This window comes from Beta vulgaris, chromosome 7 (genome assembly GCF_026745355.1).
Source record: "Beta vulgaris subsp. vulgaris cultivar EL10 chromosome 7, EL10.2, whole genome shotgun sequence".
Lineage (NCBI taxonomy): Eukaryota > Viridiplantae > Streptophyta > Magnoliopsida > Caryophyllales > Amaranthaceae > Beta > Beta vulgaris.
Window position 1 is genome coordinate 56,503,696 of NC_079208.1, and position 27,009 is coordinate 56,530,704.

Sequence of the window (27,009 nt, forward strand, 5' to 3'; positions counted from 1 at the left end):
GATATTAGATTGGACAAAACTTAATTTGGCCTTAATTTTGTTACTAATTAAAGATTATCTCTAATTTCATTTTAATAAAAACATAAAAATTAGATTTTTAAAATTTTATATTGAAACAAATATGACAAGAACCCCTATATCTATGTTTCTCATCATCGTAGTATTGACATAAAAATAATGTTAATGTTTAGTAAAATTACGAAATTACATCAGAACTATTCAGACCAGACTAAACTAGATGATAAAACAATTCAAACCAAATTAATTATTATAGATAAAATAACATATCCTAAAGTTAAATGAATTTACATCTCGAAATTTGATATATCGTGCAAATATAATCTCAATAAAATCATGTCTGCCTAGCAAAGATCTCCTTCCTTTGATATTTAAATGGCTACTTATAGTAGTATGTATAAAATTGTGTACATCTGTCATATTGCTACAAACAAGCAGAACTACAAGAGTATCTAGTTATCTACAGTACTACTAAAACTCTATCGAAAATATGAGCATACATATGCCGAAGGACCAGTATTATATTATCTTTTCTGGAAGTTCAAAAATCTGATAGAAGCCAGAAATGCGCAAAAAAACAGGAGATTGAAACCAATTAGAACAATAGCTGATATACCGATCATTCCAGAGCCAAATCCATAATTGAGATCCAAATACTTCTTGACCGAGCCTTTAAATCCTTCTCCAACAATAATGGTTTCTACATCTCCAAGTTGTGATGAAATTATTCCGCGTAATGTCCATGCTACAGGGCAGATGTAATAGAACCAAATCCACCAGCCAGGGATATACTAAACAGATGACAAGAAAAATAAGACACAACATCAGAATCCATCCAACTCGACACATTAAGCTGTCTAGGTTCTATAAACAATAAACATTATTACAATTGTAGACTTGTAGTATCAGTAGAAAATAGAAACAGAACTTACACTTTGAGGAATAAGAAAACCTGAAAAAAGATTCCAAAGAGAGTAAAATGCAGAAGATATGACAGCAGACATATGCTGTGTAGATGTAACGCCAACCGCCATCATTCCATAGAAAGTAAAGTAAGTGAAAGTAAGGAATGTAAAGAGAAGATAGAGCAGAAATTTCCCTGCAAACACAAGAATCATTATTGATAAGAAATCTACAGTATGATTATAGTTCCACTATTATGAAAGTGCAGCCTATTATTGGACACGACGAGGATATCGTTAGTAAGAGTCAACTTACTTAATGTTCTTTCAAAACCAATCATGAAATAAGTGATGATGCCATATGTCAATGTCTGTGCCCCAATATATGGAACTTCCACAAGAGCCTGATTTAACAAATTAAAGTATTCATAATGATGTATATCTGAATTATTGAAATGATAGTGTATGTATTTGATACATATTCACCTTATTCACAACATTCGAATATCGAAAAGGTATACCTGAGCAGCTGCATAAGCATATGGAGAGTACATTCCAGCAGCCTTTTCTCTATAGAAAACTGTTCTCTCAATGGAAATTACTGGTTGTACAGAAGAAGCATTGCTGACCCCCAAAAACAAACACGCAGAATGGAGGGCTCCCATTATTGTAAATAAGTTGATGATTGAGTCCCTTGCAAAAATAAGTTACATAGAAGTCATGAATGTATGCATATCGAAAATACAAAACTGTACATTACAGAAAATATCTAACTCATTTCATGTGAAAAAGAAATTAACATTACTAGTAGAAACTCCCATATTTGCTTGAAGAGAATTAAACCCCTTAGAATGAGATGATAACCATAAATCATGTGAACAACTTCTAGTTCTAAAAAAGATTGGTGCCAACAAGTAATTGGATACTTTAGACAAAATTATAAATGGAAATGGAGGACAAATTAAGTCTAAGATTTCGTTGATGTATTTTATGAATTAAGAAAAACATATTGCATAGGTTTTAATATGTTATGGCATAAGAGGAACTAACCGTTTTGAGCCAACATCCCAAAATATAGAGCCAAGTATCACTGCACATAATGCTGTAAAAAGGAATCTCACAGCATTGTATTGTGGAGATCTCCAATAAACAAGAAGTTGCTTATGAAGACAGAGCCAAAACTGTGATATGAAATCTTGAGAGAATGTCGTATCGAAATGTAATGCTTTTGACCCAGATGGTGGTGTACTCAATTGCATTACTTGTGCTTCTACTTCTCTGCAGTTGAAGGGCGATAAACATGAGAAGAAAAATTATGATGAGTACACAAATGAGCTAGTTAAAGAGCCAAAAGTTTACCTAAACTGAACAGAATTTCTGTAAATGGTGGCAAAGTCTTGACTAAATCTCTCTTCAACGGCAGGGGTGGTGACCTCAAGCATCCAAGTTGCAGGATTGTAGCCATCAGGAATCGGAGGGATTCCGCTAATTCCCTGAGCAAGATAATATTACCCAAATTAGTCACTTAATATAAACCAAAAGCGAGTATTATACTTGGTGGAGGTACAAGTTTTGGTGGAATAATAAACCAATAATCAATAGCATAAGAGCTAATAAACAGAAAGGTTAGTTATCATTATCACCTGGAAGTATTCTATCATAATGCAAGAGTGAACTCCAAGCTTTCCTCCATATATAACTTGTCCACCACGTTTCATAAGAAGCAACTGTTACATCCAATATATAAGGTCAAAAGGGTTTTATGTGTTAGTAATATCCTTGTAGGGCGGATAATAAATGTGCATAGCCAAACCTCATCAAATGCTTCAAATATATCAATGCTTGGTTGATGTATTGTGCAGACCACAGTTCGACCTGTATCAACAGTATTACGGACTGTTCTCATAACAATAGCTGCTGCTCGTGCATCAAGTCCTGATGTCGGTTCATCCATGAAGATTATTGAAGGATTTGCAACAAGCTCTACTCCAATGGTCAGTCGTTTCCTTTGCTCTGTTGATAGGCCAGTTGTCCCAGACAATCCCACCAAAGCATCTTTAAGATTATCAAGCTCTACAAGCCTCATCACTTCATTAACAAACTCCTGCAATCACATTGTAGCTTGTTAATTACAACGAAATCACTATGATGGCCATGTAACGATTAATTCAATGCAACACTAACTTTTTTGGTTTCTTTACTGATCTCTTTTGGAAGCCGGAGTGAAGAAGAGAACCAGAGAGACTCCTCCACTGTCACTTGAGGAGAATGTATATCAGTCTGTTCAACATATCCTGATATCCTAGCAAAAGTATGTTGCACTTTTGGATGACCTGAGATCCTAATGTCTCCTTCTATGTATCCACCTGTTTTTCTACCAGCCAACACATCCATCAAGGTAGTTTTTCCTGCTCCACTAGATCCAACTAAGGCAGTAAGAACTCCTGGTGAGAAAACTCCGCTAACATTTGACAGTAGCTGCAACTTCTTTTCTGGTAGACCTTTTGCCTTCATAGCCTACACTATATGCAACTTAAATATGTACATAAGCTGATGATAAGCATTTTACACCAAACATAAAAAGATGGAAATTGGCTTATTACTTTTGGCATGTCAACAAAGTAATTGACATTGTGGAATGTCATACTCAGTGGTTGAAATGGAAGAATCATTCCCTTCTTTTTCTCAGTGTTGGGAGAAGCTTCTTTTGATATGGACGCTGTATCTTTTCCTGCATAGAAAGTAGACACTTTAGGGCACTGCAGTATTTCTACAGAAATATATATGCTAGTCAGGAAAGAGTCATAATACAAGTCAATAGTGTCAAAGGTAAGGGTCAAGCGCACCATTGTCTGAAGTGTCAATTGGGATCACGGTCTGGGATTTCTTCAGAGCTGTGGTGAACCAAACAGAGGAAGCAACACAAATACAATTAATGCTTTGCCAAAAAAGCAAACATTTTGATTAATTAACAATCTACCCCAAGAAGAGAAAGGAAATGAAACATGCACTTACGATTGAGGTAGGTCAATGCTAGTGTAACTATGTTGTTAAAAACAAGCGCATAGATTACTAAAGCAGCAATTCCAATCCAGTACCAACGACCATCAGTTGGTATATCATGTATGTTGAGGACATTCACCCCAACCGTAGTGTTTCCTGAGGACTGAAAATGCATGACTAGAGGTTAGTTGATGCTTGGACGGAAATGTAGAATGCGGGGTGCGAAGGGGGGAGGGTTGGCATAAAGATATATAATAGGAGGCTACCTTCATCCATCTTGTGGCAGTAAATTCATTTACAGAAACTGCACTTTGAGCATAAGATAGGGGTGACACCCAATATGCCCAACTCCACCAAGGCTTAATCATATCTGAAATGTAGACAACCAAAATCAGCAAGCGTACTAGACATCCATTTCAGTAATTTCCTATCAAATTTAAGAAGCTTGCCTTTTGGAAGAATGAAGCCACCCAAACAGAGCACACCAAGGAGCACAAATGAAGAACAAGTGTTGGCAATGACCATATCTCTAGCTAGTGTAGCCATCATCCGGAAAAGACCCAATGCCATTTGGTGTATAACAAATAGTAGCAGCATAAAACGAAAAAACCTGCAGGAAAAATAGAATTTCACATTTTTTTAGTTTTCCTTGAAGTCTACACGAAGTTTCATTTTATTTTTTTGGTCAAAAAGGTTGCATAAATAGATACACGAAGTTTCATTTGGCTGGATATACCTTCCAGTTGCAGGAGCAAACCCAACTGTATAATACACAACGCATGACCAAACAACAGATTCAAGAACAGAATATGGCACACGCAGAACCCAGCTCGAAAGTGACCACGCCCAAGCAGGATAGAAGCAATTGTCTCTTTGCTTGTAAAACACCGGGAGTCGAAATATCATGAGAGACAGCTCAGAAAGTCCATTAAACATCATATGTACAACACCATAGAAAAGGCAGTCAAGATAGAGATTTCCGTAAGTCGTATCTGTAGCATGTAGCCTTGTTCTTATGAAAGTTGTCCCTGTGATAAATCCCACGAATGCAACCTGGCGAAAAGGAAAAAAAACAGGCGGAAAGTGAGCCAGAGCAGACAAAAGAACCTAACTAGACTGATCGCATTTTCAATGAGTGTGCATAAGGTCCCTGCATTTGAAAATTATGCTCATTTATGCTGTAAGAGACATACATTAAATGGGAGAAATTAGTAGTCATTAAGAGGCAGATTAGCTGTAATGAAACGAGAACCAGCTTCAGATGTGCTTTCAAGTATGACTTCCTCAACATTTAGCTATAATGAGTATCTACATGTTCAGACTAACTGATTGCAATTAAGAAGCTAACATTCTTAGTAATGACAAGATATATCGTACTTGACAGGTTCGGAATATATACAGGAACTTATGCCTGCGGATAAGTAGAACTTCTCGTGAGAAACAAGCCTTAAGTAGCTCCCATTTTGATACAGCAAACATTGTTTTGGACAGAGCTAAAGGATGACTACAGGATTTGTCATATGGAACAGAGAGATCATCTTCAACTCTTTTCCCATATCTAGAATTTCTAAATGCTTCAGCAATTTCTTGAGAAGAAACGAAATGATAAGGTTTTGAAGAATCTGCCCAATATTGCTCTTGATCCTTTTTAGAGGTAACCTACAAAGACACAAGTCAAGGAAGATTATCACAATGAACAAGCAAAACTTAACACCAAGAAGGCAAAAACAATCCATTAGAGAAATGGATGCAAATCATGAATTGTACAATTACCTCCTGTAGAAAGTCTGCAACACCCTTACGAGTGGGTAAACGAAAGCCTATTGATTCAAAGAATTCCAATACTTCTTCTCGAGGACCATGATAGACCATGTGCCCTTCAGATAACAACATCAAATCATCAAAGAGCTCAAATGTTTCAGGTGCTGGCTGAAGAAGTGCCATGAGTACAGTTCCTTCCATCTGGTGCACAAAGTTCCCTATGCATTTAACTATCTGGAATGTAGTTGAACTATCTAATCCAGTGGAAATTTCATCCATGAAGAGAGTTTTCTTAGGCCCCACAATCATTTCTCCTGCACATAGTTAGCATCAGACAGATGAATATAACAGTAGGGACTATAATATGTAAATCCCATAATTCACCTATCCCCTATTTATAATTATATTGATCATTACTAAAAAAAAGAGAATTGACAAATTCTTCACCTTTGACAAAGATATTAGCCTCTCATACTGAACCCCAGTAAAAGTGCAACCTATTTTATAATATTATTCTTTCTTTAGTTTCACTTAGACTAAATTCCAGTTACTTCATAGACTGTCAAATGTGATTGGGGTCATTTGACAACCCTCCATTTGATAAATAGAATATATTGATACAATGTTGAGTTTTAAAAATGATTTTTGACGTTTTGAACATACACTTACAACAGTTACAAATGTTTCTAATAACAATTCAAAATTTTAATCCCAATAGAATAAGGTATGTTGTATACAGATGGTTCTAACTATTAAGAAACACACTTAATTGCATAGATTACTTGATTAGAAAAGGCACAATTGCATATAGTGAATGTTGTATTAGATTCAAGTTGCATCCTCAAAGCAAGTTATTTCAAAAATTGTGCAACCAAAGGACTCAAAACGAGCACCAGAAAACAAGTATAAAGGTGAGTGACAGCATAGGCAACCTGAAGTTACTCTCTTTCTTTGACCACCTGAAACCCCTCGATTCATGTCGTTACCAACTGCTGTATCAGCACATATATCAAGGCCGAGAACTTTAAGCAGGTAATCTGTTGAAATGCTGTGCCTTTTTCCACCAACTGATAATGCCTGCACAATTTATCAAATACTCCATATCTTAGTTTTTGTAAACTAACTCTATTCAGGGGAACTGTAAAGGTCATTTCTAAAGCACTACCTTCATAAATGCATCAATTTCTGGACTTGGACGTATTTCTTTTTGTTTCTCTAATCGAGCAACTTCCTCCATATATCCTGCAAAGCAAATAAATCCATACATTACAATGACGAGAATGAAGGGGTACCAAATTCAAAATTTCATTATGATTTATGACAAAGTTCTTGAAAGATAAATTACTTAGCGGAGATCCAAAGTGACAAGTACTAGTATGCCATCTTCAGAACTCATTACTGATCATGAAGAGGACTTTTGTTCAGCATTTAATGTGGACAAATATAACAATCACACTTGCACTTAACAATCTCTTCCTTAAGTATCAACATTTGAACTTAATTAACCACCTTTCTCTTAAGTATGAACATATGAACTTAACAATCTCTCCCTTTAAGTATGAACACAAGGAACGAAGGAGGAAAAGGAAGAGTTAAAAGCCTACTTACATAGCCCAAGTGAGCTTCCATCCTAAAATAAAGCGACTGTAATAAACTAGGTCTTTTTTCATCTTTCAAAGTGAGACACACATTATACTCACACTTGTACTTGTCACTAGTCAGTTTCCACCTTTGACTTCTTACCCTCATTCTACTTGAAAATACACTTTAGATAAATCCAACATCATGTTATATAATGTTATACTCACACTTATTTTGATATATTAATTAAAAAAGAAGAATAGTCTAGATAGTATATAAATTGTGCAAAATTTAGCCATTACTATCTACAAAATTTAGGAAGCAAAACAAGGCAAGTAAAGTAATTACATATATTAGGTCAACCTACAACTTAGAAATTAGGATTAATTATAATTTTTGAATTGTTACTACTGCTTAACAAAAGGTTATGTTCAAATTTTAAACGCCACCACATATTTCATGTATAGGTTACAAACTTTAATTTACCTGAAAAAGATTCGCTTGCACCTTGACATCTAGCAGCAAAATCAAAAGTTTCTCTCACTGTTAGCTCGCCAATGTGATCATCTGTTTGACTTATGTAGGCTGAAGTTCTTTCCACACAAAATTCATCCAGTCCATGGCCATTGTACGTAATTGTGCCACTTTTCTGCAGAGGAAAATTTCAGATAAGCAAAAGAAAAACTCTGAGTCTAATTCACATAATCAAGCATGAGATAAACTTGAAAGACGCATTTCTTTTAGTTATCCACAAAAGCTGTTGAGGATAATTCATTATCCTAGTTGATAGAATCTAGGTTGCACAGAGACAGATATGGGAACGGGTACGGGAACGGAAAACGACAAGATATTGAAATTTTAGGAATGGGTACACTAATAGAGGATACGTATTATATCGAACATGGGTATGGGTACGAGTACGTGACCTAAAAGAAGTAACCGTGCTACATAAGATAGAATATCATATATGATATTATTATGATAACAGCTATGTTATCCTCAACAAAAGCTCTTTTAGAAATTTTTGACGCATATGATACATAAGTCCCATGACCATACATGTAAGCTAAATAGCCTGAAAGAGATGTGAAGTAATTTGCCATGCAGAATTAAGAGGAAAATGGAAGAAGATGCTATGGTATAGTTTTAAGACTTCCATTTGAATTTGCTAAGCTCGTCTAAGCTCATAGTAATAATTTCATATTTGCCTCATAAGTCACAAGTATACTAATGCTCTAGTTTCGTTCTGATAAACATAATGATCAACAAGAATGAAAGTGGAAATGTTAGAAACGAATTAAACAAGAGCAACTAATTAATAAATTAAAACATGAGTTATTTGCATTTGCACTCAGAGTCCAACTAAAATTAGATACATGGCGATCAACTAAAGGCACCGTATGAAACCCCCAAAAAAGACCAACAAAATTTGAGTGGTCTATTAACAAATAAAGCAAACCATAAGTCTTCAATTATTATTAAGTTACTCCATTTTTTACCCAAAAAAAATAAGATAATAAACTCACTCCGTTTTTGAAGTTGATCCAATTTGACTTTTATACGGTTTACAAACCTCACTTTTAACGATGTTTGTTTTACCAATCAAAAAAAAAATTACTATGTTAAGTGTTACTCCTAGCTATTACCATAGTCTCAATATATGTTTTCAAGTATCTAATTTACAATCTTAACTAGCCAATAATTTAAAGATACTAATAGTTTGTTTATAACTTGAAGATAATTTGACAAACAAGTGGTGTTTACCTTTAAGCTTTTGTCAAGCTTTCCTGCAAGAGCAAGTAACAAAGTGGATTTTCCTGATCCAGGAGGTCCCAAAAGCAATGTCATCCTGAATAATTCCACTAATTAATCAGCAGAGCTAATAGCAAACTTACTTTATTTTGAATAATTAATTACAGTAATATTCTAACATACATCCATCTAGTTTTACCTATGTGAGTTACCCACATCACCCTCCTTTTCTTTAAATTTAAGCAGAGTTGCATGTGATTGATCATGTCATGTGATTCACATTAACTCTATAACCTACTCTCGAAAGGGTAAGGTAAAAGTTTTTTTTTGTTCTCATGCAACATGGGATATACTACTCCTAAATTACCTCCTAAACAAGTAACTGCTCATGACAAGGATGCAAATCAAAAAGTGCATGTGTCATAAAACACATAATAACTTTAACTATTCAGGTTATAAATTGGAAAAATCTTAATCTATAGCTAAAACTTATGAAATCATCAATCAACTAAGAAAAAACTAGTCCATTTTCGTGTTCGTCGTCCAAATTATAAGTCTCAAACACGTCTACAATAAAATTTGGTTTGAAAAAATAAGAACGCATTGCTAAAATTGCCTAAGCAAACTACATTACTCCTACAACTCAAGAATGAAATTTAGTATTTTTTTTTAATAACGAGAAAAAATTTACATTAAGTAGAATCAGAAGTATAGCCTAGCGCTAATACAACCAAACATAAAACAAAGCCAATTGAAACGAGAGGAGCTCCATTTGCTCTTACATACTCTAGGAATTAAAAACAACCTATTATTACATATCCAGGCCAACTTAAATTTAGCTCGAAAAATGGTAGGTGAAATTAAGTAGTATTAAAAACAAGAAAACTACCTTTCAGGTTTGAGATATCCACTAACATTACTCAAGATCGTCAATGAATGTCTTTCTGGACGAAATAACGGCAGAAGTTTTAAGAGGGACTGTAATCAAGAACAACAACAATAATTCAGATTTTCAGCCACTTGATAATCTATTTTCGCGGCGTAAATAATAGAAGAGACGATTAAAGAGAGAACCTCAATCTTATCACGAGCATAATTAATCAGTGTAGGCAAAGCTCTTTTCCCCGTTTGAACTTCCGCTGTAATATTTAAGTTCTGGAACCTCACTTCTACTTTCGGCAAATCCAATCCAACTCTACAATCAAAGTTAATTTACAAATTTATAAGTTCGATAGTTTCAATTTGAAACGACTTAATAATTCACAATAACATAAATTGCAAAAAAATTACGTCAAGAAGTCACATAAAAGGTGCAATGAAATCAATAATTTTAATTTTACTAACTCAAGTATTATGAAAATAATCTAGATTACTATAATGATCCGACGTTCGAGTTTATCTTTCCATATTTATGTTAAAAGAAAACGTAAAAGTAACTATCACTAATCGAGATTACATTTCCACATTTGATCATTCGCTCTGAATATCTTCCAGAAGCGCAACAAAAGAAGAAATAAATTGTTCGAATTAGAAGCATATCAATCAAAATATAGCTTCTGATTGAAGAAATCTCACTTGATCGTAAAATGTTTTTCAAGAAATGATATTAAAACAAAATTCTCTTCTAAAACATAAAACAAATTAGATTACTAGATACGATAATACGATATAATAAATTCGATTATTGACCTAAATCGCAAACAAGAAAAATGATGATCGAGATACTTCTACACTGCCAAAAAAAAAATCAATTACTTCGAAAAGATACTTCTGATGTTCGATCATTTACTTCGAATACCTCGAAAAACCGCAACATTTATAGTTTAATACTTAATGAAGATGATAATACCTTCGAAAGCGTTCTTTTACACCGGAAAGAAGATTATAATTGTCTTGTTCAGAAGTATCGAGAGCTTTCTTAACAACTAACTCACGTTGATTTCGATCAAGCTTGGAAACATCAATGGCGGAAACTCTCTTTCCTCCACCGCCATTATCACGAAGAAGAGCGAAATTCGAACGTTTAACAGACGGAAGTCGCGCAATGGCGGCCCAAACTAAGTCTTCTTCATCTTTAGCAACTGTATCAGCGTTCGAATGCGGAGCTAAAGACGATTCTAACTCGTTACTCGTCAGTTCTAACTCGAACAACTCGCTTCCATTTGATACCGCCATGAAAACACCTTCGTTCTCACTCTCTCTCCAGAATTTTCTCTCTCCTAATGAGGTCAGAGAAGATTGAGAGGGCGTAGTTTTATAGAGAGCACTGAAGAAGAGAGGAGAGTCTTTTATACTCTTATGACGGATGATTTTGGTTTTGCTGACGAGAAATGAGAACCCGCGTACTTTTGAATTGAATGCAAAAATAGGGTTTCTAGATGCTTTATTCTTGTAGGTTTGTTTATACTTTATAGTTTGTTACACTCTCTCAAGTCTCAGGCTTCAGCGGGGACAACACATAGAGTGTGGGTTTTGTATTTGTCCACCTCTTCCGTTTTTCTTTCCCTTTTCTCTTTCACTTTCTATTCTACATTTTTTAATTATTTTAGAAAAAATTATGAAATAGTAGTCTTGTTTGTTTATTAAAGAGAAATTTGGGATAAAATTAAACGTTTGAGTTCATATTAAAAGATTTGACTAGTCAATTTTTAAATTTGAGTGTTTAATAAAAAGAGATTTTAATTAGCTTATTGAGCCTAAAAAGCTCTTTTAAAAAAGTTGGGGGAAGAGCTTTTTGATATTAGAGGTTTTGAAATAAGTGGAGCAATTATATTTATGTCCTAAATTTTTTTTTAAAATCTAATGAATAATAAAAGGTACAAGTACAACAATAAATTATGCATGTCCTTATTAGTCATTTTACACAATAATGTAGTAATCAATCATTAAATATTTACCAAACACCTTTATACAAACAGCTAATACAATCAATTAGTCAAATCAGCTAATACAATTAGTTAACTGCTATCATCTAATATAATCAACTAAACGCTATCAGCTAATACAATAACTTAACAGCTAACAGTTATCCGCTAATTGCCAAACAAGGTTCGTACCTTTCATAACACTAATTTTGTGAACTAGTATGTTTTATATTTATTAAATCAAATAGTACCTTAAAGTACCTTAATATTTTATTTTCAATAGCTTTCTTCGAAATTCCGGCCAAAATGATCAAGTTTCAAGCATGAACCTTATTATTCCCTTCAAAACTTGTGATTTTTTTATGTAAAAAGCATTTGGGAGGTAGTAAAAAAAGACCATATTTAGCAATTTACATAGACTATTTGTTGGGTTTGGAAATAAATAAAAAAATCCGTTCATATACGATATACCGAACACATAGGACATCCAGAGCCCAATTTTTTTTTAATTTGTTGCTGATCTGGAGGGCTACTAATCCATATGAGAAATGGTCATTTAATTTCATACAAATCCTAGCTCTATTAGGATTGGTGTATTTTCCAAGTTCTAGTAGGAACATGACTCTTAAAATCCTAATCCTAGTAGGATTAGAACTCCTAGTTTTGTTAGGAGTTTAAATGTTTTAATTTGGTTGTAATTCTAATTGAGTTAGAAGTCTAAATCCTAATTGGATTAGGATTCTAATTGGAGTAGAGTTATAATAGTATTAGGAGTTTAGTTAGTAGTCACCAAGTTGAGCTTGTTCTACTTGGATTAGGAGTGTTTTTATTTCCTTGTTATCTTGTTCTTAGCTTCCTAACCTTAGTAGGACTAGGGTTTGTTTGTTTTCTTTTGTTTTACACGCCTATATAAAGCTTTTGAATTCATTAATAAAATCAGTTGTTGTTTTGAGTTAAGAAAACTTGTGAAGTTTGTTTGCTTGCATAAGGACTGAGTGTTCTAAATACATAAATCGAGATTTGTGTGATCTTGGAGCTGAAACTTACAAGAGACTCTCTTAAACCTATATTTAAGAGCCTATCCATCTTTATTTTTATTTTTATTCGTCCACAAATTCGTAAAACGTAAAAAGAGTTCGAAACTGCCAATAAAAATCATATTAAGTGGTATCAGAGTAGGGTTCATTGCGATGGCGTGTGGGGGAGTACATTATTCAAATAGTGATTTTTTTAGCTTTGTGGAAAACTAACAGATAGGGATACATTGTGTCAAAATTTCAGTCCAATCCGGTAAGCAACGAAATCACAGTGAATGCAAACATTTGATGCAAATTTCTGTTTTTTGGACATATTACATAATGTTAGTAAAACAAAAACTGCAACCAATTGGTTTATTATTTTTTCATGAAATTTTGGTCGAGTGTTTAGGATACCTAGGGCTATGTTGTGACAAAATTTCATGAAATTTCGAAGTGTTTTCTTAGGTTTTAGATCTCAAACTCTGAGTGAAAGTTCAGGGTTAGTTTACTGGAAAAATTTGCAGTTGGTTGTTGTTTGGTTCGTATGGATGGATTTGATTTACCATTGAGAGTCAACCAAGGTCTTGTACGTACACAAGAAGCCACTACAAGGGTTAATTCTTTGATGCAACAACAACACTTAACAAAAAAAGAACGGTCAGATATTGAAGATGTTCCTTGTAACATATAGGAAGTAATTTCAAATTCAATTTTTGTTGTGGAGGTTGAAGATGAATTAAAAACTGGAATTTTGGATTGTGCAAGTAACAAAGATCTATTCTTGGATGGTAAATATGCAGCACAAGCTACATCCGAGCATTGGCTACAAGATGTTTGTATACTTTTTGAAGATGCTTTCTTTCAAGATTGGAGTTTTACACATCCGGGAAAGTCAAAGGTTAAACAATATGCTCGTGAAGGAAGTGTAGATGTTCATGGCAACCTTGTTACTCTAGTTCATGAGTTTCACATATAGATTGTTGCATGGTCACCTTGGAACTTGAGGACAAGTTCTTTTCAAGAGGGGGAGTATGATCCATATGAGAAATGATCATTTCCTGCAAATTCTAAATCTGTTAGGATTGGTGTGTTTTCTTAATTCTAGTAGAAATAGGACTATTAAAATCCTAATCCTAGCAGGATTATTAGAACTCATGGTTCTGTTAGGAGTTTAAATGTTTTAGTTTGGTTGTAATTCTAGTTGAGTTAGATATCTAAATCCTAGTTGGATTAGGATTCTAATTGGAGTAGAATTATAATAGTATTAGGAGTCTAGTTAGTAGTCACCAAGTTGAGCTTGTTCTCCTTAGATTAGGAGTGTGTTTATATCCTTGTTATCTTGTTCTTAGCTTCCTAACCTTAGTAGGACTAGGGTTTGTTTGTTTTCTTTTGTTTTACACGCCTATATAAGGCTTTATAATTCATTAATAAAATCAGTTAGTTGTTGTTTTGAGTTAAGAAAACGTGTGAAGCTTGTTTGCTTGCATAAGGACTGAGTGTTCTAAATACACAAACCGAGATTTGCGTGATCTTGGAGCTGAGACTCACAAAAGACCCTCTTAAACCTAGATTTAAGAGCTTATCCATCTTTATTTTCATTGTTATTCATTCGCAAATTCGTAAAACATAAAAAGAGTTCGAAACTGCCAACAAAAATCACATCAGCTACAGACAAGCATATAAGCCAAATGAGAAATCACCAATGAGCAAAAATCTAAAAAAAAGTCTTAACTGTAAAGTAAATGTACATACAATACAGTGATACACCTGGTTTGTGTTACTCAAGCAATTTTCTTTGATAAGAGAACTATTGAACAAAGAGGCAAATTCACGAAGAAAAAAAAAAAATTTGTCTACCCACTGGGTAGACTATCCACCATTAATAGAGACTTTTTTTTTTTTTTTTTGACGAGATTTATAGAGACTTGTTAAGGGTTGTGGTAATAGAATCCAACTCAATATACTAATTATTTTTTAAAAGTTCTATTAGTAGTGGATTGTCTACCCGATCGGTAGGTGTAACAATGTCCCAAATTCACTCAACAAACAAGAATACGATGGCATGGCTAGAGTGATGTAGATGAACCAGAAAAGCAAACAGAAGCAACCAAACCTGATGCAAGTTAAAACTTAAAACTAGGGAACGACGAAATATGTATATACAGATACACAACCAGTTACAATTATCTGCCCTTGCAGCCTATCTAAAATCAAAATGATGAGGCCACTATGGCGGACAACTCAAAAGACTTGTACCAATCAACCCCAATCAAGGTACATCATATTCCATGCCGATGTTCAGGTAGCTAGTTGCACCAAACAGCAAAAACGCGGTTGGTCTTCAGGAAGAGCCAATGTGAACTTTGAAGAACACAACTCATTCAGCCAATTCCCAATGCAATACAAAAGATTTATGCGTCGTCTTTTCCGAAGTTGATGCATTTCCAGTCAGAGCTCTAGACTATAAATCCAGCTAAAGTATATGTACACGATTTGGTTAGCAAAAACTCTCTTAACCTCAAAGATGTAATATTAGGCAGAATTCTGGAACATCACTTCTTGACCTTTTTCAAGGCAGGTGCCTTTGTCTTCGACATCTTCCCCTTAGACTTCAATAATTCATCATCGGACTCATCACTTTCATCTCCGAGCTTCTTCCTTAGTTTCTTGTCAGCCTTTCCACAAAAAACAATTGTTTTCTTTTCATCCTTCACTTGCACATCCTCAGATTTATCCTTAGGCCCCCAGATAAATAGAGACCTGGAGATAATAATTAAGATCATCCACAAGCTTAAAATCATAAACGTGAACAAAATTGACAATAGCATGCCACACGCCAAAAAAATTATCTAGATGAAGCCTTCTGTATTACTACCTTAATTAGGAGTTTAATTGTCGACTGCCACATCGTCCTAACTACTTATAATTAAGGATACAACAAAACTCTACAAAAAAAATTCTTAATTATTGTGTTATATCTATTCCCCATCACTTACTTTTAACTAAGGGCATATGTAAGTATCTAATTATAAACCATTACTATTTTAGTAAAGGTGACAAGTTATTCCAAATATCTAAATTAGTGACTATCGATTCCGAACATGTGGATTGTGAAGTATTTGGCTTTCTTTTATAGGCATGGCAATTTGGCTAAACTTTAGTTCGCTAAAGTTTCTCCCATGAGTCGTGTAGAGGAATTAGTTTGACTTCACCCTATGCGAGTCCCACAACCCACCGGAGACTACAATCTATAATACTTATATGTATAATATCAATGATGCAGAGACAACAACCTAATACAAACCTTGAACTACCAGAAGCGAGGACATCATCTCTTGGATGCAGTTTATTCACAGGACTGATGGTTGTGATATTTGGGTCCATCACCTCAGCAACTAGTTGCCCTGTGCTCACATCTATGAAATCAATGGGATGCAGAGCAACACCATTGTAGTTTTCACTGATGTAACGACCAATGACAACAAGAGACTCTGATGAATCCTGCCAAAGGAAAAAAAGAAAAAGAAAAAGATGAGCAAAATATAACAGAGCCAGACATGGCAAAAGAAGAATATGAAGTATAAAAAGTAAAGTATATACACATTATAATTAAAAGCCATCAACCTTGGGATCCCATTCAGCTCGAAAAGCAGTCAAATGACGATTAAAATCATGGCTATGCACAATTTCACGGCTTGGTGAATCCATATTGACAAAAATAGAGTCCCAAACACGTATACGATTGTCTTGAGCCGTAGTTAGAATTTTGCTCCCTGTATGTGGAGAGAAATAGGCAGAATTTACCACTCGGCGATGAGCAAGATTGCCAAGAGAAGATCCAGCTTCTAATCGACGTATATCCCATAAACGAGCCTGGAAATATGCAGAACATAGTAAAAAGCACATTCAAAAATTCACATCGATCAAAGCCTCAAAGGCAAATCCTTACAGTAAGCATTTAAAAGCACCACCACGACTCAGTTCGCTAGATAGTAGAATGACTAAAATCTATGACAAAACTGACGCAGATGTCCATATTGTAGATAATGAAAGAAAACAGCAATCAGAAGGGTTAAGCAAAAACTTACGAAGTGATCATTTCCACAACTCAAGAGAAGATCTGGTTGCACAGGATTACAGTGCAATCCAACAACCTTGCTACCCTTTTTGTGAATCAAGACAGCCTCCCCTATTTTACCCTTGGTACGTGTATCCAACCTATAAGCAAAGTATAGAAAATATTTCAAAGACACATAAGATTCTAATAACAAGCTAACTCACATATCAAATGAAGATACTAGATTTATTGAACTACTTGCTGCACAAATACGTTTTGAGATTCACATAAATTTCTTGAGACTACAATCACAAAAAAAAAAAGTTGCCAACCCCCCTTTTTTTTGCATACTTCCTTTTCAGAGGCTAGTTCATGTCACAAGTGTTACTGTTTCTGCACCCCGACCGCACGTTACATAGAGAAGTGACGGGAATACTTACATGTACAGAAGGCCAAAGTTATCAGCAACTAGAACAAGCCCCTTCTCTGAGTTAATATCTAACCCATAAAGCATCCGCCAACTGCTTGGACCCTGCATAATGTCATATATCCCATAAATCAGGAGTAAAGCACAGAATTGGAAGATAAACTGCTCAAGAGTGTTGTCACTTGTCATTGAAGTCAAACATCATCATATAATTGGCAGTTTTAATCACATGGGAGAAAGCTTAAGGGACAATCAAGCGAAAATTTGACATACATTCCAACCATTGGGATTGAGGTCCATCATTGATTCCGAGATTCCAGTTTCTAAGTCGGTGCAGCTAATAGTCCCATCAGAGGAAGCACCAAAGATAGTTCCATCATTAACTGAACTAAATCTGCAGGATAGTAAATAACGAGTGATCATAAGATTCTAGAAAATAATACCTTACAAGTCAGATAGTAGAGTGGTAAGAGTACTGTGACAGAGAAAGTGCCCACACGAAAACTAACCTCATACTGTTGAGTAAGCAAGAGTGAATATTCGTATAAACTCTCTTTTCGTATACTTTATCATAGTCCCAGACTCCAAGTTGACCTTTCTGAAAGGGAAAAAAAGGAAAGAAGATATAATACTACAGAAAACAGTGACACTTGCTTAATGAGCTTTAATAATGTACCAGTTAGAGATGTGAATAGAATTGAGACTGACCTTGTCCCCAGATAGAAGGATATTATTATTTGTCGGATGAAATTCCAAGCATGTAACACGTCTACTATGGTATCTGATAACTGCACGTGTCACTTGATTCGGGATCAAAAATCCAGGCTTGATCTAAATTGAAACCCAACAGGAGAAAGAGAAGGGGAAAATGTTTACTGTCAGCCAAAACCAAGATGCCAAAATTAACCAATATCACAACATACAATGAAAGCAACTTCCAATCCGATGAAAGTGCAAAACCCAACAAGTAAAACTATCATTATGAAGCCACCAAACGAAGGCCATATATACTACAAGCAACTTACAGCAGGTACATGTGGCCTAAGCTGGCGTTCAAAAATATAGTCCACTGAGTGACGAGTACTTTTACGAGGTGCTGGCACGACACCATGCTCGGTAGCTACACGGTGAGGACAGTTCATTGTTGTATGGCCTTCATTCAAAAAAAAAACAACAGAAAGAGAAAATGTTGGAGCCATTAGCAATGAGCAAACTTCTAAACCCCCCCCTCCCCCAAATCTCAAAGAACTTAAAGCAAAGGAAAAGGGGAGTCAATCCATAATCATTAACATAGCCACATAGGTATGGACACTTGAAGACTACATATTACCTTTGAGTATCCATGTCGGGTACTCAACACTACACCATAGGTATGGACACTTCAACCCTTCATTTCGGGCCAACGATATTGACAAATTTCATATAATAGCAATGTCGGAAACTTGAATACATACACAAGTCCAAGTCCAATATGAGTACAAGAGTCCGAGTAACAAAAATTTGGACACACACTCATGTGCAACACTCGTTAGTAGTAACCCACCCAGCACGAAACACCCTAAAAATGCGATTTATCTAGTTCAAATGCAAATTAGGAATTCTCTGACTACAAAAGTCCCAACCAACTATTCTACAATTATGTGTACTGCTGATTATAAAATTCAATGGATGCTTCATGTAGTTCGAACTCAAATTCCCAGTGAATCACACAAAACAAGTGAATCATTCATTAATTATATAGCCACCTAATTAACCACATTTGTATTAGAAAACGTAAAACAATCTTGAAACCAATCAAATTTTCTGTTGAAATATGCCTTGAATTATCTAGCGCTAGGATTAACCAGGCATGGGGGTCTTGCTTTGGGTGGGGGGCAACTCTCCCAAAGTTCTCCGGCCTGTAGTTTAGACTTAGTATACCATTTCTGTTTTAGATTCGGTATCGGCCCATTTTGTTTAGGTTAATTAAAAGCCAAGAGGGTACTATATAAACCTTCTAATTAACTCCTACCCCATCATAAAATCAGTTTTCCCTACTATGTAGACGTAACTAACACATTGTTAGTGAACAACGATTAAATCTCTTGTTAATTTAATTCTTCTTTACTTATTTATCTCGTTAATTGCATCTGTCACAACATTTACAAATTAACAAAAAATGTTCAAGAGAATTGAAATAAACAATTACCAGGCAATTTGCAAAGGAAACAAGGCTTCATAGGACAATCAATATAAGTAGCCCCTTGAAAACCTGCTTGATGTCCTGACTTCTTACAAACCTAATTAACCCAAAATTAAATTATAATTATAATTTTTCAGCAAAAACCATAAACCCTAATATAATAACCCAAAATAAAATAAAATTTTTAAGAAAAAAAAAACTTACTTTGCAGACTTTTTTGAGAGAAATGGTGATGGGTATTTTCTCTCTCCTCTTAATCTCTTCAATAGAGTGTTGAATTTGTTCTTGTTCTTCAAGTTCGTCGCTTTCACTATTATCGACGCCATTTTCAAGTTCTTCATCAGAAGAGCTTTCTTCAGAATCTTCATCTCTTGCAATTACAAATTTGGGTGATGCTGCTCTCCTTGTTCTCGGTGGCATTTTGGTCAATTCACTTCACTTGTAAAAATGCTCAAAAGAGTATAAAAATGGAGTCTTTGAATTTTGAGGAAGGAAGTAGAGGAGTTAGAGAGAGAAAGAGGAAGAACAACCGCCTTCAGTTGGGAAAAGAAAAAGTGGTTTGGAATTTACTGTTTTACCCTTGTAGGTTGATTGAAGTTGGCGGGAGATGACGTGGCTTTCTTAGAACCGTTAACTGTGACTTCAGACCAATGTCTCACTTTCCAGTGACGTCGTCGTATTGATGACCACATTGTTTGTTTGTTTTTTTTTTATAAAGGTGAGCCAAAAAAAGTTAGACTCTGCATGAGGGGAGCTTCAACCTTATCGTTTATAAGAATAGAGTAGATTATTGTAAGGGTCTGTTCTCCCCAGCTTATTTTCAGTTCAGTTCAGATCAGTTCAGTTCAGTTCAATTCAGCTCCATTCTTTTATAACCATTTTGTTAAATATTATTATTATGTTGGTATAATTTATTTTACTAATTACTCTTATTATTATTATTATTATTATTATTTAAATATATATCATTACTATTAAGTATTATTATTATTATTATTGTTTCTATATATTATTTTGTTTATTATAGCTTTACTCATTATTATTACTATTATTATTAGGAGAAATATGGTTTAGGTCATAGCACAAATAAACCCACTTTTTTTAGCCCATAAACCAATCAAATCGTGTCAAGACGGTTTATGATGTAATTTTTGCGGTCCAACCCAATCATTATTTTTATTAATAAATATTTTTATATTATTAAATTTAATTTTAAATAGTAATATTAATTTACTTATTAGATATTATTGTTATTATATATCATCATCAAGTATTAATATATTAATACAAATAATATAAAATAATTATTATTAATTATCATTATTATCATTAATTATTATTATATTATTAATTTATGATTATTAATATTATTTATTTATAACTATCATTTAAAAATATCCAAAATACTATTATTATTATTCATTATTATTACTTATCATTATAATTATTATTTAATATTCGTATTATTATTGTTTAAAATATTATTTATATATTTATTACTTTCAGTTTATTTCAATTTAATTTAATTCAATTCAATTCAGTTCAATTCAGTTCAGTTCTGATAAGTTCAGTTCAGTTCAGTTCAACTGTTTTATGCCGAAGAGAACATGCCCTAAGGTGCGAGGTACACAATCCTTTAAGGGTGCGTTCTATTCAACTTATTAGCCCTGAACTTATTGGACCTTATTTGAACTGAACTTATTGAACCTGAACTGAACTATTGGAACTTATTAAACCTGATCGGACCTGATTCAATTTATTGGACCTGATTGAACCTGCTTGAAACTTATTGGACCTTATTGGAACTTATTGACCTTATTGAAACTTATTAGACCTTATTGGCCCTGATTGAAACTTTGGACTTGATTGAAACTTATTAGACCTTATTGGACCTGATTGAAACTTATTTGACCTTATTAGACAAAAACATTGACCATGAATAATGTAAATATTACCACTAACGTAAATACTACCCCTCAAAAATTTTTATGGAGTAATAATTATCATAATTCGTCCTTTAAAAAATAATGATTATTAATTATCTTTTATGATAATTAATTTAACAAAAAAAAATTACTATTTATATATTTGCCTATACATAATTTCACCACTAATATATCTAATAGTCTTGTTTTGATTTTATAAAACACTAGTAGAAAATCAAAAATTGATTAACATTTATTGCTAATAAATTAAAATTGGCACATATAAAAAATTCTCACTTCACTTTCATTAATGTGAAGGTAAGTAGATAACATTAACTCCTTCATTCATTTCTTCTCCTTTCTTCTCCTTTCATTTATGTGAATGTACTAGAAGATAAAAAGAAAACAAAAAGAAAGAGGAAAAAAATGCTCAAAATCACCATAGCTTTGCAACATTGCTTCATTCATTTCTTCTCCTTTCTTCTCCTTTCTTCCTTCTGTTTTTTCTTTTTTTTTCTTTTCTCCAATACTCCATTAGAGACACAAAAACAAAGTCACCAATCATAATCTTAATTATTTGACCATGATTATAATATTATTTAATAATAATATAATCACCTAATAGTAATATGATGAATAATCAAATAATAGACAATAATACAAGTATAATACTATAAATTGTGGTACTTTAATAAAAAATTCTAATAATAACATAATCAACTAATAGTAATATGAATAATAAAATAATAGACATAATACAAATAAATAAAAAATAATAGACATAATACAAATAAATAATGAAATAATAGACACTAATACAAGTATAATACTATATAATCATTGTGGTACTTTAATTAAAATTCTAATAATAACATAATCAACTAATAGTAATATGAAATTATAAATAACAAAATGATGGACAATTATACAAATGTTTATTAAACATTGACTATTTGGACCTTATTGGACCTTATTAGACCTGATTGGAACTTATTAGACCTGATTGGAACTTATTGCACCTGATTGGAACTTATTGCACCTAATTGGAACTTATTACACCTGATTGAAACTTATTGGACCTTATTAGAACTTATTGCCCTTATTAGACCTTATTGCCCTTATTAGACCTTATTGCAACTTATCTGAACTTATCTGAACTTATTGGACCTGAAACTTAATTTTTTAAGTTGAACATAACACACCCTAAATCGTTAAGCTGTGAAAAGAGAATGAGAAAAGGACATCCCTCTATGATCTAAAGATTTTCACGTGTGTTAGAAAAAGCACATTGGTTGAAAGGATTTAGCCAATTAGGTTGCGTTTAGCAAGTATATCTCTAACTTCAAGGTTGTTGTGAGTTTGTGACAAATTTTTCACATGAAACATTTAAGTTTGGGCAGGATATCAAGCTTCCAAATCCAACGGCGTGGCCATTTTTCTTGACTTGATGTGAGATTACGAGTTTGCCAATTAGCGAATTTTATCGTAAATAAGCCTGAAGAGCTAGGACCCCAAATAGGCTCATCCGGAAAGCGGTTTACCGGAATAGGAATACCTCTGATGCAGTTAATAATGGCATCGGGCAACAAGAGTTTGAGTTTGCCAAAATCCCAAGTCATGTTGAGAAGAATGAAATCTTTTAGACGAAGATGAGGATCAACCTGGTTTTTTTGATAATTTAAGTTTTTCCATTAAATTTTCACCAACACACCAGTTGTGAAGCTAAAAAAGAATTTGGGAACCATCACCTATAATCCACCTTATTCCTTTTTGCAAAATAGATCTTTGAAGTAAGATTTTTTTTCCATATGGGAGAATTTTTATTTTTGGTTTACAACTAAAAAAGAACTGGCCTTTTAGATACTTTTCTGTAATTAATTTCACCCACAAGTTAGTAAGTTCTGTAAGTACTCCCTCCGTTTTATAAAGATCTTCCTTGTTACTGTTCCTACAGATACCAAGGAGGATCTATTTGTGTGGTGTGTTGGGTGTGGGGGTGGGTAAAGCAGGAGAGAGAAAGGGGTTAAGATAAATAAATATATATATATATATATATATATATATATATATATATATATATATATATATATATATATATAATATATATATATATATATATATATATATATATAAATATATATATACATACATATATATACAACAACAATACACACGAAAATTATATAAATTACATAAACTAAATCTACGAAAAAAAAAACTAAATCTAACTAAAAAAGATGTAATTTACATTAACTGAAGGAAAATTACAAAAATTACATAAACGAAAACGAAAAAACGTCGAGTGAAAGAAAATTTAAAAAAAAACAAAGAAAAAAAAATAACAAAACTCAGCTCAAAGAAACGAAAAACAAAAAAAAAAAACCTTTCTAGATTCGACTAAATTTTCGACTTCGATTTGACACTAGTTTCGTCCTCGATTCTTCTTCGTCTTCATCTTCAACTCGTGCAGACACTAATTTTGTCCTCGATTCGTCTTCGTCCTCGTGTCGTCTTCGTGAAGACTCATTTCGACGGTGAAGGGTTTGAGAGGGATGAGGGAAGAAGAGAGTGAGGGGAGAGGATTACGGTTGAGTGAGGAGAGAGAGGGGGCGCCGTGGGTGGGGTGAGGAAAGAGGGGAGAGGATTAGGGTTGAGTTGAGTGAGGAGAGAGGGGAGAGGATTATTATTATAATTTTATTATTTAATATTATTACTAGAATAATTATTAATATTAATTATTATTATTATTTTTTAGTAATAAATAGGAGCATTAATTATTATTATTATTATTATTATTATTATTATTATTATTATTATTATCATCATCATCATCATCATCATCATCACTATCATTATTATTTCAGTTTATTTCAATTTCCTCCAGTTCAGTTCAATTTAATTCAGTTAAAGTTTGAATTCTCTCAATCCAAAAAAAAACGAGGCCTTAGTCGTGCTCAAAGCCTTAAACCAACTTTTTTATGTAATTGAACCAGGCTCCATTATGAGCTATGAAGTGTAAGGGTGATCATCCCGGGCCCATAAAATAAGGCTCTCCTGAATTACTTTTTTGTTTATCTTCTTTTAAGTTATACATATCTTCTTACGATAGTACTCCCTCCGTTTCATATTAATTTACTCACTTTACTTTGGGGGAGAACCAAGGAATAAGTACAAAAGCATGAGAGAGAAATTGAAAAGGTGGAGAGAGAAACTGAAAAGTGGGGGAGAGAAACAAAAGAGTGGGTTAAAATATTAAAAAGTGAATGACATGGGTGTAAAAGAGGAGAAAGTAGATGTGATATGTTATCAAATATAGAAAAAGCAACAGTGTGTAGATTAAAAAGAAACGGACTAAAAAGAAAAGTGTGTAGATTAAAAAGAAACGGAGGGAGTATGTCTTTTGCAACATTGTCTTATAATCTGGTGAAGTGATATGGTGGGTTTGTAGAATATGCCCTACGTCCCAGGTTCGATCCTTCTGATTGAGTTACTGTAAATGGCGACCATATTCTCCTCTCCCAACTGAGGCACATGCCGCGACTTACCTCTTCCGTGGTATCCTAGTGGTGGGGTGGCGGGGCCCTTAGGGTTGGGGTTCAATCTTTTTGTAGAACATTGTCTTATAATAAAATTACGATGTAGTCTCTTCACCTTGTTCTCTAAAATAGTCATTTTTTAAGTTAAATGATTTACCTTTAAATAATGGTTCATCTTGTACCTTAAAAAAGATCACTTATAATACACGTGGGTAAGCTAAGCGACCCATAAAGAATATACAAATTATTGGGTTTAACTGTTACACCATAAATTATGGTACAACAACCCGCAAACTATGACTTCTTTTGTAAAGTCTAATTCAAATGACATGAAATAAATGACAGAATGACATAAGATTCATGTCGTTATTTGTATAATACATGTCATTCTTATTTAACTTTATTTCATTATGCAGTTACACAATGAGTTATGGTGTAATATCAAGACGCACACTATAGAATCACAAGCTAAATTATCCTCATCTTACCTTAAATTATGGTAAGGCGATGTTTGAGGTTAACTAAGAACTTCTTACTATTATATTAATCCCTCCGGCCTCCGCCCCATAATATAGTGCCTACTTCATTTTTGATGGGTCAAACTTTAAAATCTTTGACCGAATATTCTCATTTGTATATATATTAAAACATACATATATTCATGTGGGATCTTGTTATATTCGTCTCAATGTGTAGTTTCATAATATAAATTTTTTATATTTTTTATTGGAATTGAAGATATTAAAGGTCAAAGTTACGTCTTGGAGACCGTGTAAAAAAGAAACAAGCACTATATTATGGAACGAAGGGAGTACTAATGAAGCTATGCTAATTTTAATATTATTATTGTGCTTTTTTTAGCATACGTTTATACACATATAAAAAGCCCTAATTCTTATCCCGAGTTGTAAAGAGGTTAAGAACATGCCTGCATTGAACATAAATTGAGGAGAAATAAATAAAAAAATGTATCGTTCATATGTAGTTCTTTATTTACAATATATACTTCCTCCGTTTTGAATAAGTGAAATACTTCTTTTAAAAAGGTTTTTACATAAAAGAAAAAAGTGATTAATTAACTTATTTCAGAATGGAGAAATTATAATAAGAGGTTGTGTCATGTTTTTTAAAAAATTTAAATAAAGCAAAGAATAATTGACAATTTGACATCAACCAACACGAGTCTTATAAACAATGCATAATGCTAGTATATATGCTACAAATAAGTGGAATAGTATATATTTTTCCCATTTATACCTCCACTTAAAATGATGATCCATGATCATAATTTGAATTAAACATCTTATACTTCTTCCCTTTTTTTTAGATGTTACACTTTTGAAAATTGTGGTTCCCTAGGCAAAAATTGGAGAAGGGATTAGGAGAGAATTAACATGGGGTTTAAGGGAAGGGAGGAGAGAGAAAAGAGGACCCCAACTTGGGTTCCGATCCCCACCACCACCCCAGCAGTCCAGAGAACTCCCACCACCACCCCACCACCCACCCAGCCACCCAAAACCCCACCCCACCCACCCGAAATCCCCACCTCACCCGCCGAAATCCCCACCGACCCACCCGAAAACCCCACCCCACCCGCCGAAATCCCCACCCACCCATCCGAAAACCCCACCCACCCACCGAAAAGCCCACACCACCCACCGAAATCCCTACCCACCCACCCGAAAACCCCACCTATCGCCGAAATCCCCACCGACCCACCCGAAAACCCCAACCACGCGCCGAAAACCCACCCCAGCCTCGCGAAACCCCACCTCTACCGCCGCAATATTCCACCCCAGCCTCAAAAACCCCACCTCTACCGCCGAAAATGGAGTACATGTGGTTTTGCGCGAAGAAAATTGCGTGGTTTTCGGTGGGTGGGGTGGTGGGGAAGGTTTTCCTGGGTGGGGGTCGGGTTTTCGGGTGGGTGGGGGTCGGGTTTTCGGGTGGGTGGGGTGGGGTTTTGGGTGGCTAGGTGGGAT

The 27,009-nt window shown here is 34.0% G+C and overlaps 2 protein-coding genes across 3 annotated transcripts; both read right to left on the bottom strand.

Moving 5' to 3' along the window:
• Positions 1-381: 381 nt before the first annotated feature.
• On the bottom strand, positions 382-11,387 carry LOC104902738 (ABC transporter G family member 31). Of its 2 annotated transcripts, XM_048648554.2 has the most exons (24): positions 10,867-11,387; positions 10,092-10,212; positions 9,907-9,995; positions 9,030-9,114; positions 7,752-7,914; positions 6,850-6,926; positions 6,617-6,761; positions 5,697-5,998; positions 5,301-5,582; positions 4,660-4,976; positions 4,373-4,533; positions 4,190-4,293; positions 3,936-4,086; positions 3,767-3,814; positions 3,524-3,651; positions 3,105-3,437; positions 2,734-3,024; positions 2,564-2,647; positions 2,280-2,413; positions 1,971-2,198; positions 1,442-1,613; positions 1,237-1,324; positions 951-1,117; positions 382-809 (listed from the first exon to the last, which is right to left on the bottom strand). In XM_048648554.2, exons 1-24 carry the CDS (start codon positions 11,190-11,192, stop codon positions 543-545), a joined length of 4,263 nt encoding a protein of 1,420 aa, XP_048504511.1. In that variant the 5' UTR covers positions 11,193-11,387; the 3' UTR covers positions 382-542. The 2 variants fall into 2 exon arrangements, with proteins under 2 accessions (XP_048504511.1, XP_057252337.1); XM_057396354.1 differs by lacking the exon at positions 9,907-9,995 and having other exon boundaries at positions 10,867-11,005.
• Positions 11,388-15,000: 3,613 nt separating this feature from the next.
• Positions 15,001-20,432, bottom strand: LOC104902748 (protein DAMAGED DNA-BINDING 2). Its single transcript, XM_010690651.4, has 11 exons — positions 19,771-20,432; positions 19,573-19,663; positions 18,410-18,537; positions 18,093-18,215; positions 17,894-17,982; positions 17,658-17,778; positions 17,398-17,489; positions 16,989-17,118; positions 16,525-16,773; positions 16,205-16,401; positions 15,001-15,660 (listed from the first exon to the last, which is right to left on the bottom strand). Exons 1-11 carry the CDS (start codon positions 19,984-19,986, stop codon positions 15,453-15,455), a joined length of 1,644 nt encoding a protein of 547 aa, XP_010688953.2. The 5' UTR covers positions 19,987-20,432; the 3' UTR covers positions 15,001-15,452.
• Positions 20,433-27,009: the final 6,577 nt, after the last annotated feature.

Excerpts from the sequence above, each read along its gene's own strand:
- LOC104902738 (XM_048648554.2), bottom strand. The coding sequence starts at position 11,192 with ATGGCGGTATCAAATGGAAGCGAGTTGTTCGAGTTAGAACTGACGAGT. Across the intron at positions 10,213-10,866 it reads GTAAAAGAACGCTTTCGAAG|AGTTGGATTGGATTTGCCGA; the intron begins GTATTATCATCT and ends CTTTGATTGTAG. Across the intron at positions 2,648-2,733 it reads TATTTGAAGCATTTGATGAG|TTGCTTCTTATGAAACGTGG; the intron begins GTTTGGCTATGC and ends TGGATGTAACAG.
- LOC104902748 (XM_010690651.4), bottom strand. The coding sequence starts at position 19,986 with ATGCCACCGAGAACAAGGAGAGCAGCATCACCCAAATTTGTAATTGCA. Across the intron at positions 18,538-19,572 it reads TTTCCTTTGCAAATTGCCTG|GCCATACAACAATGAACTGT; the intron begins GTAATTGTTTAT and ends TTTTGAATGAAG. Across the intron at positions 16,774-16,988 it reads GTTGTGGAAATGATCACTTC|GCTCGTTTATGGGATATACG; the intron begins GTAAGTTTTTGC and ends GCATATTTCCAG.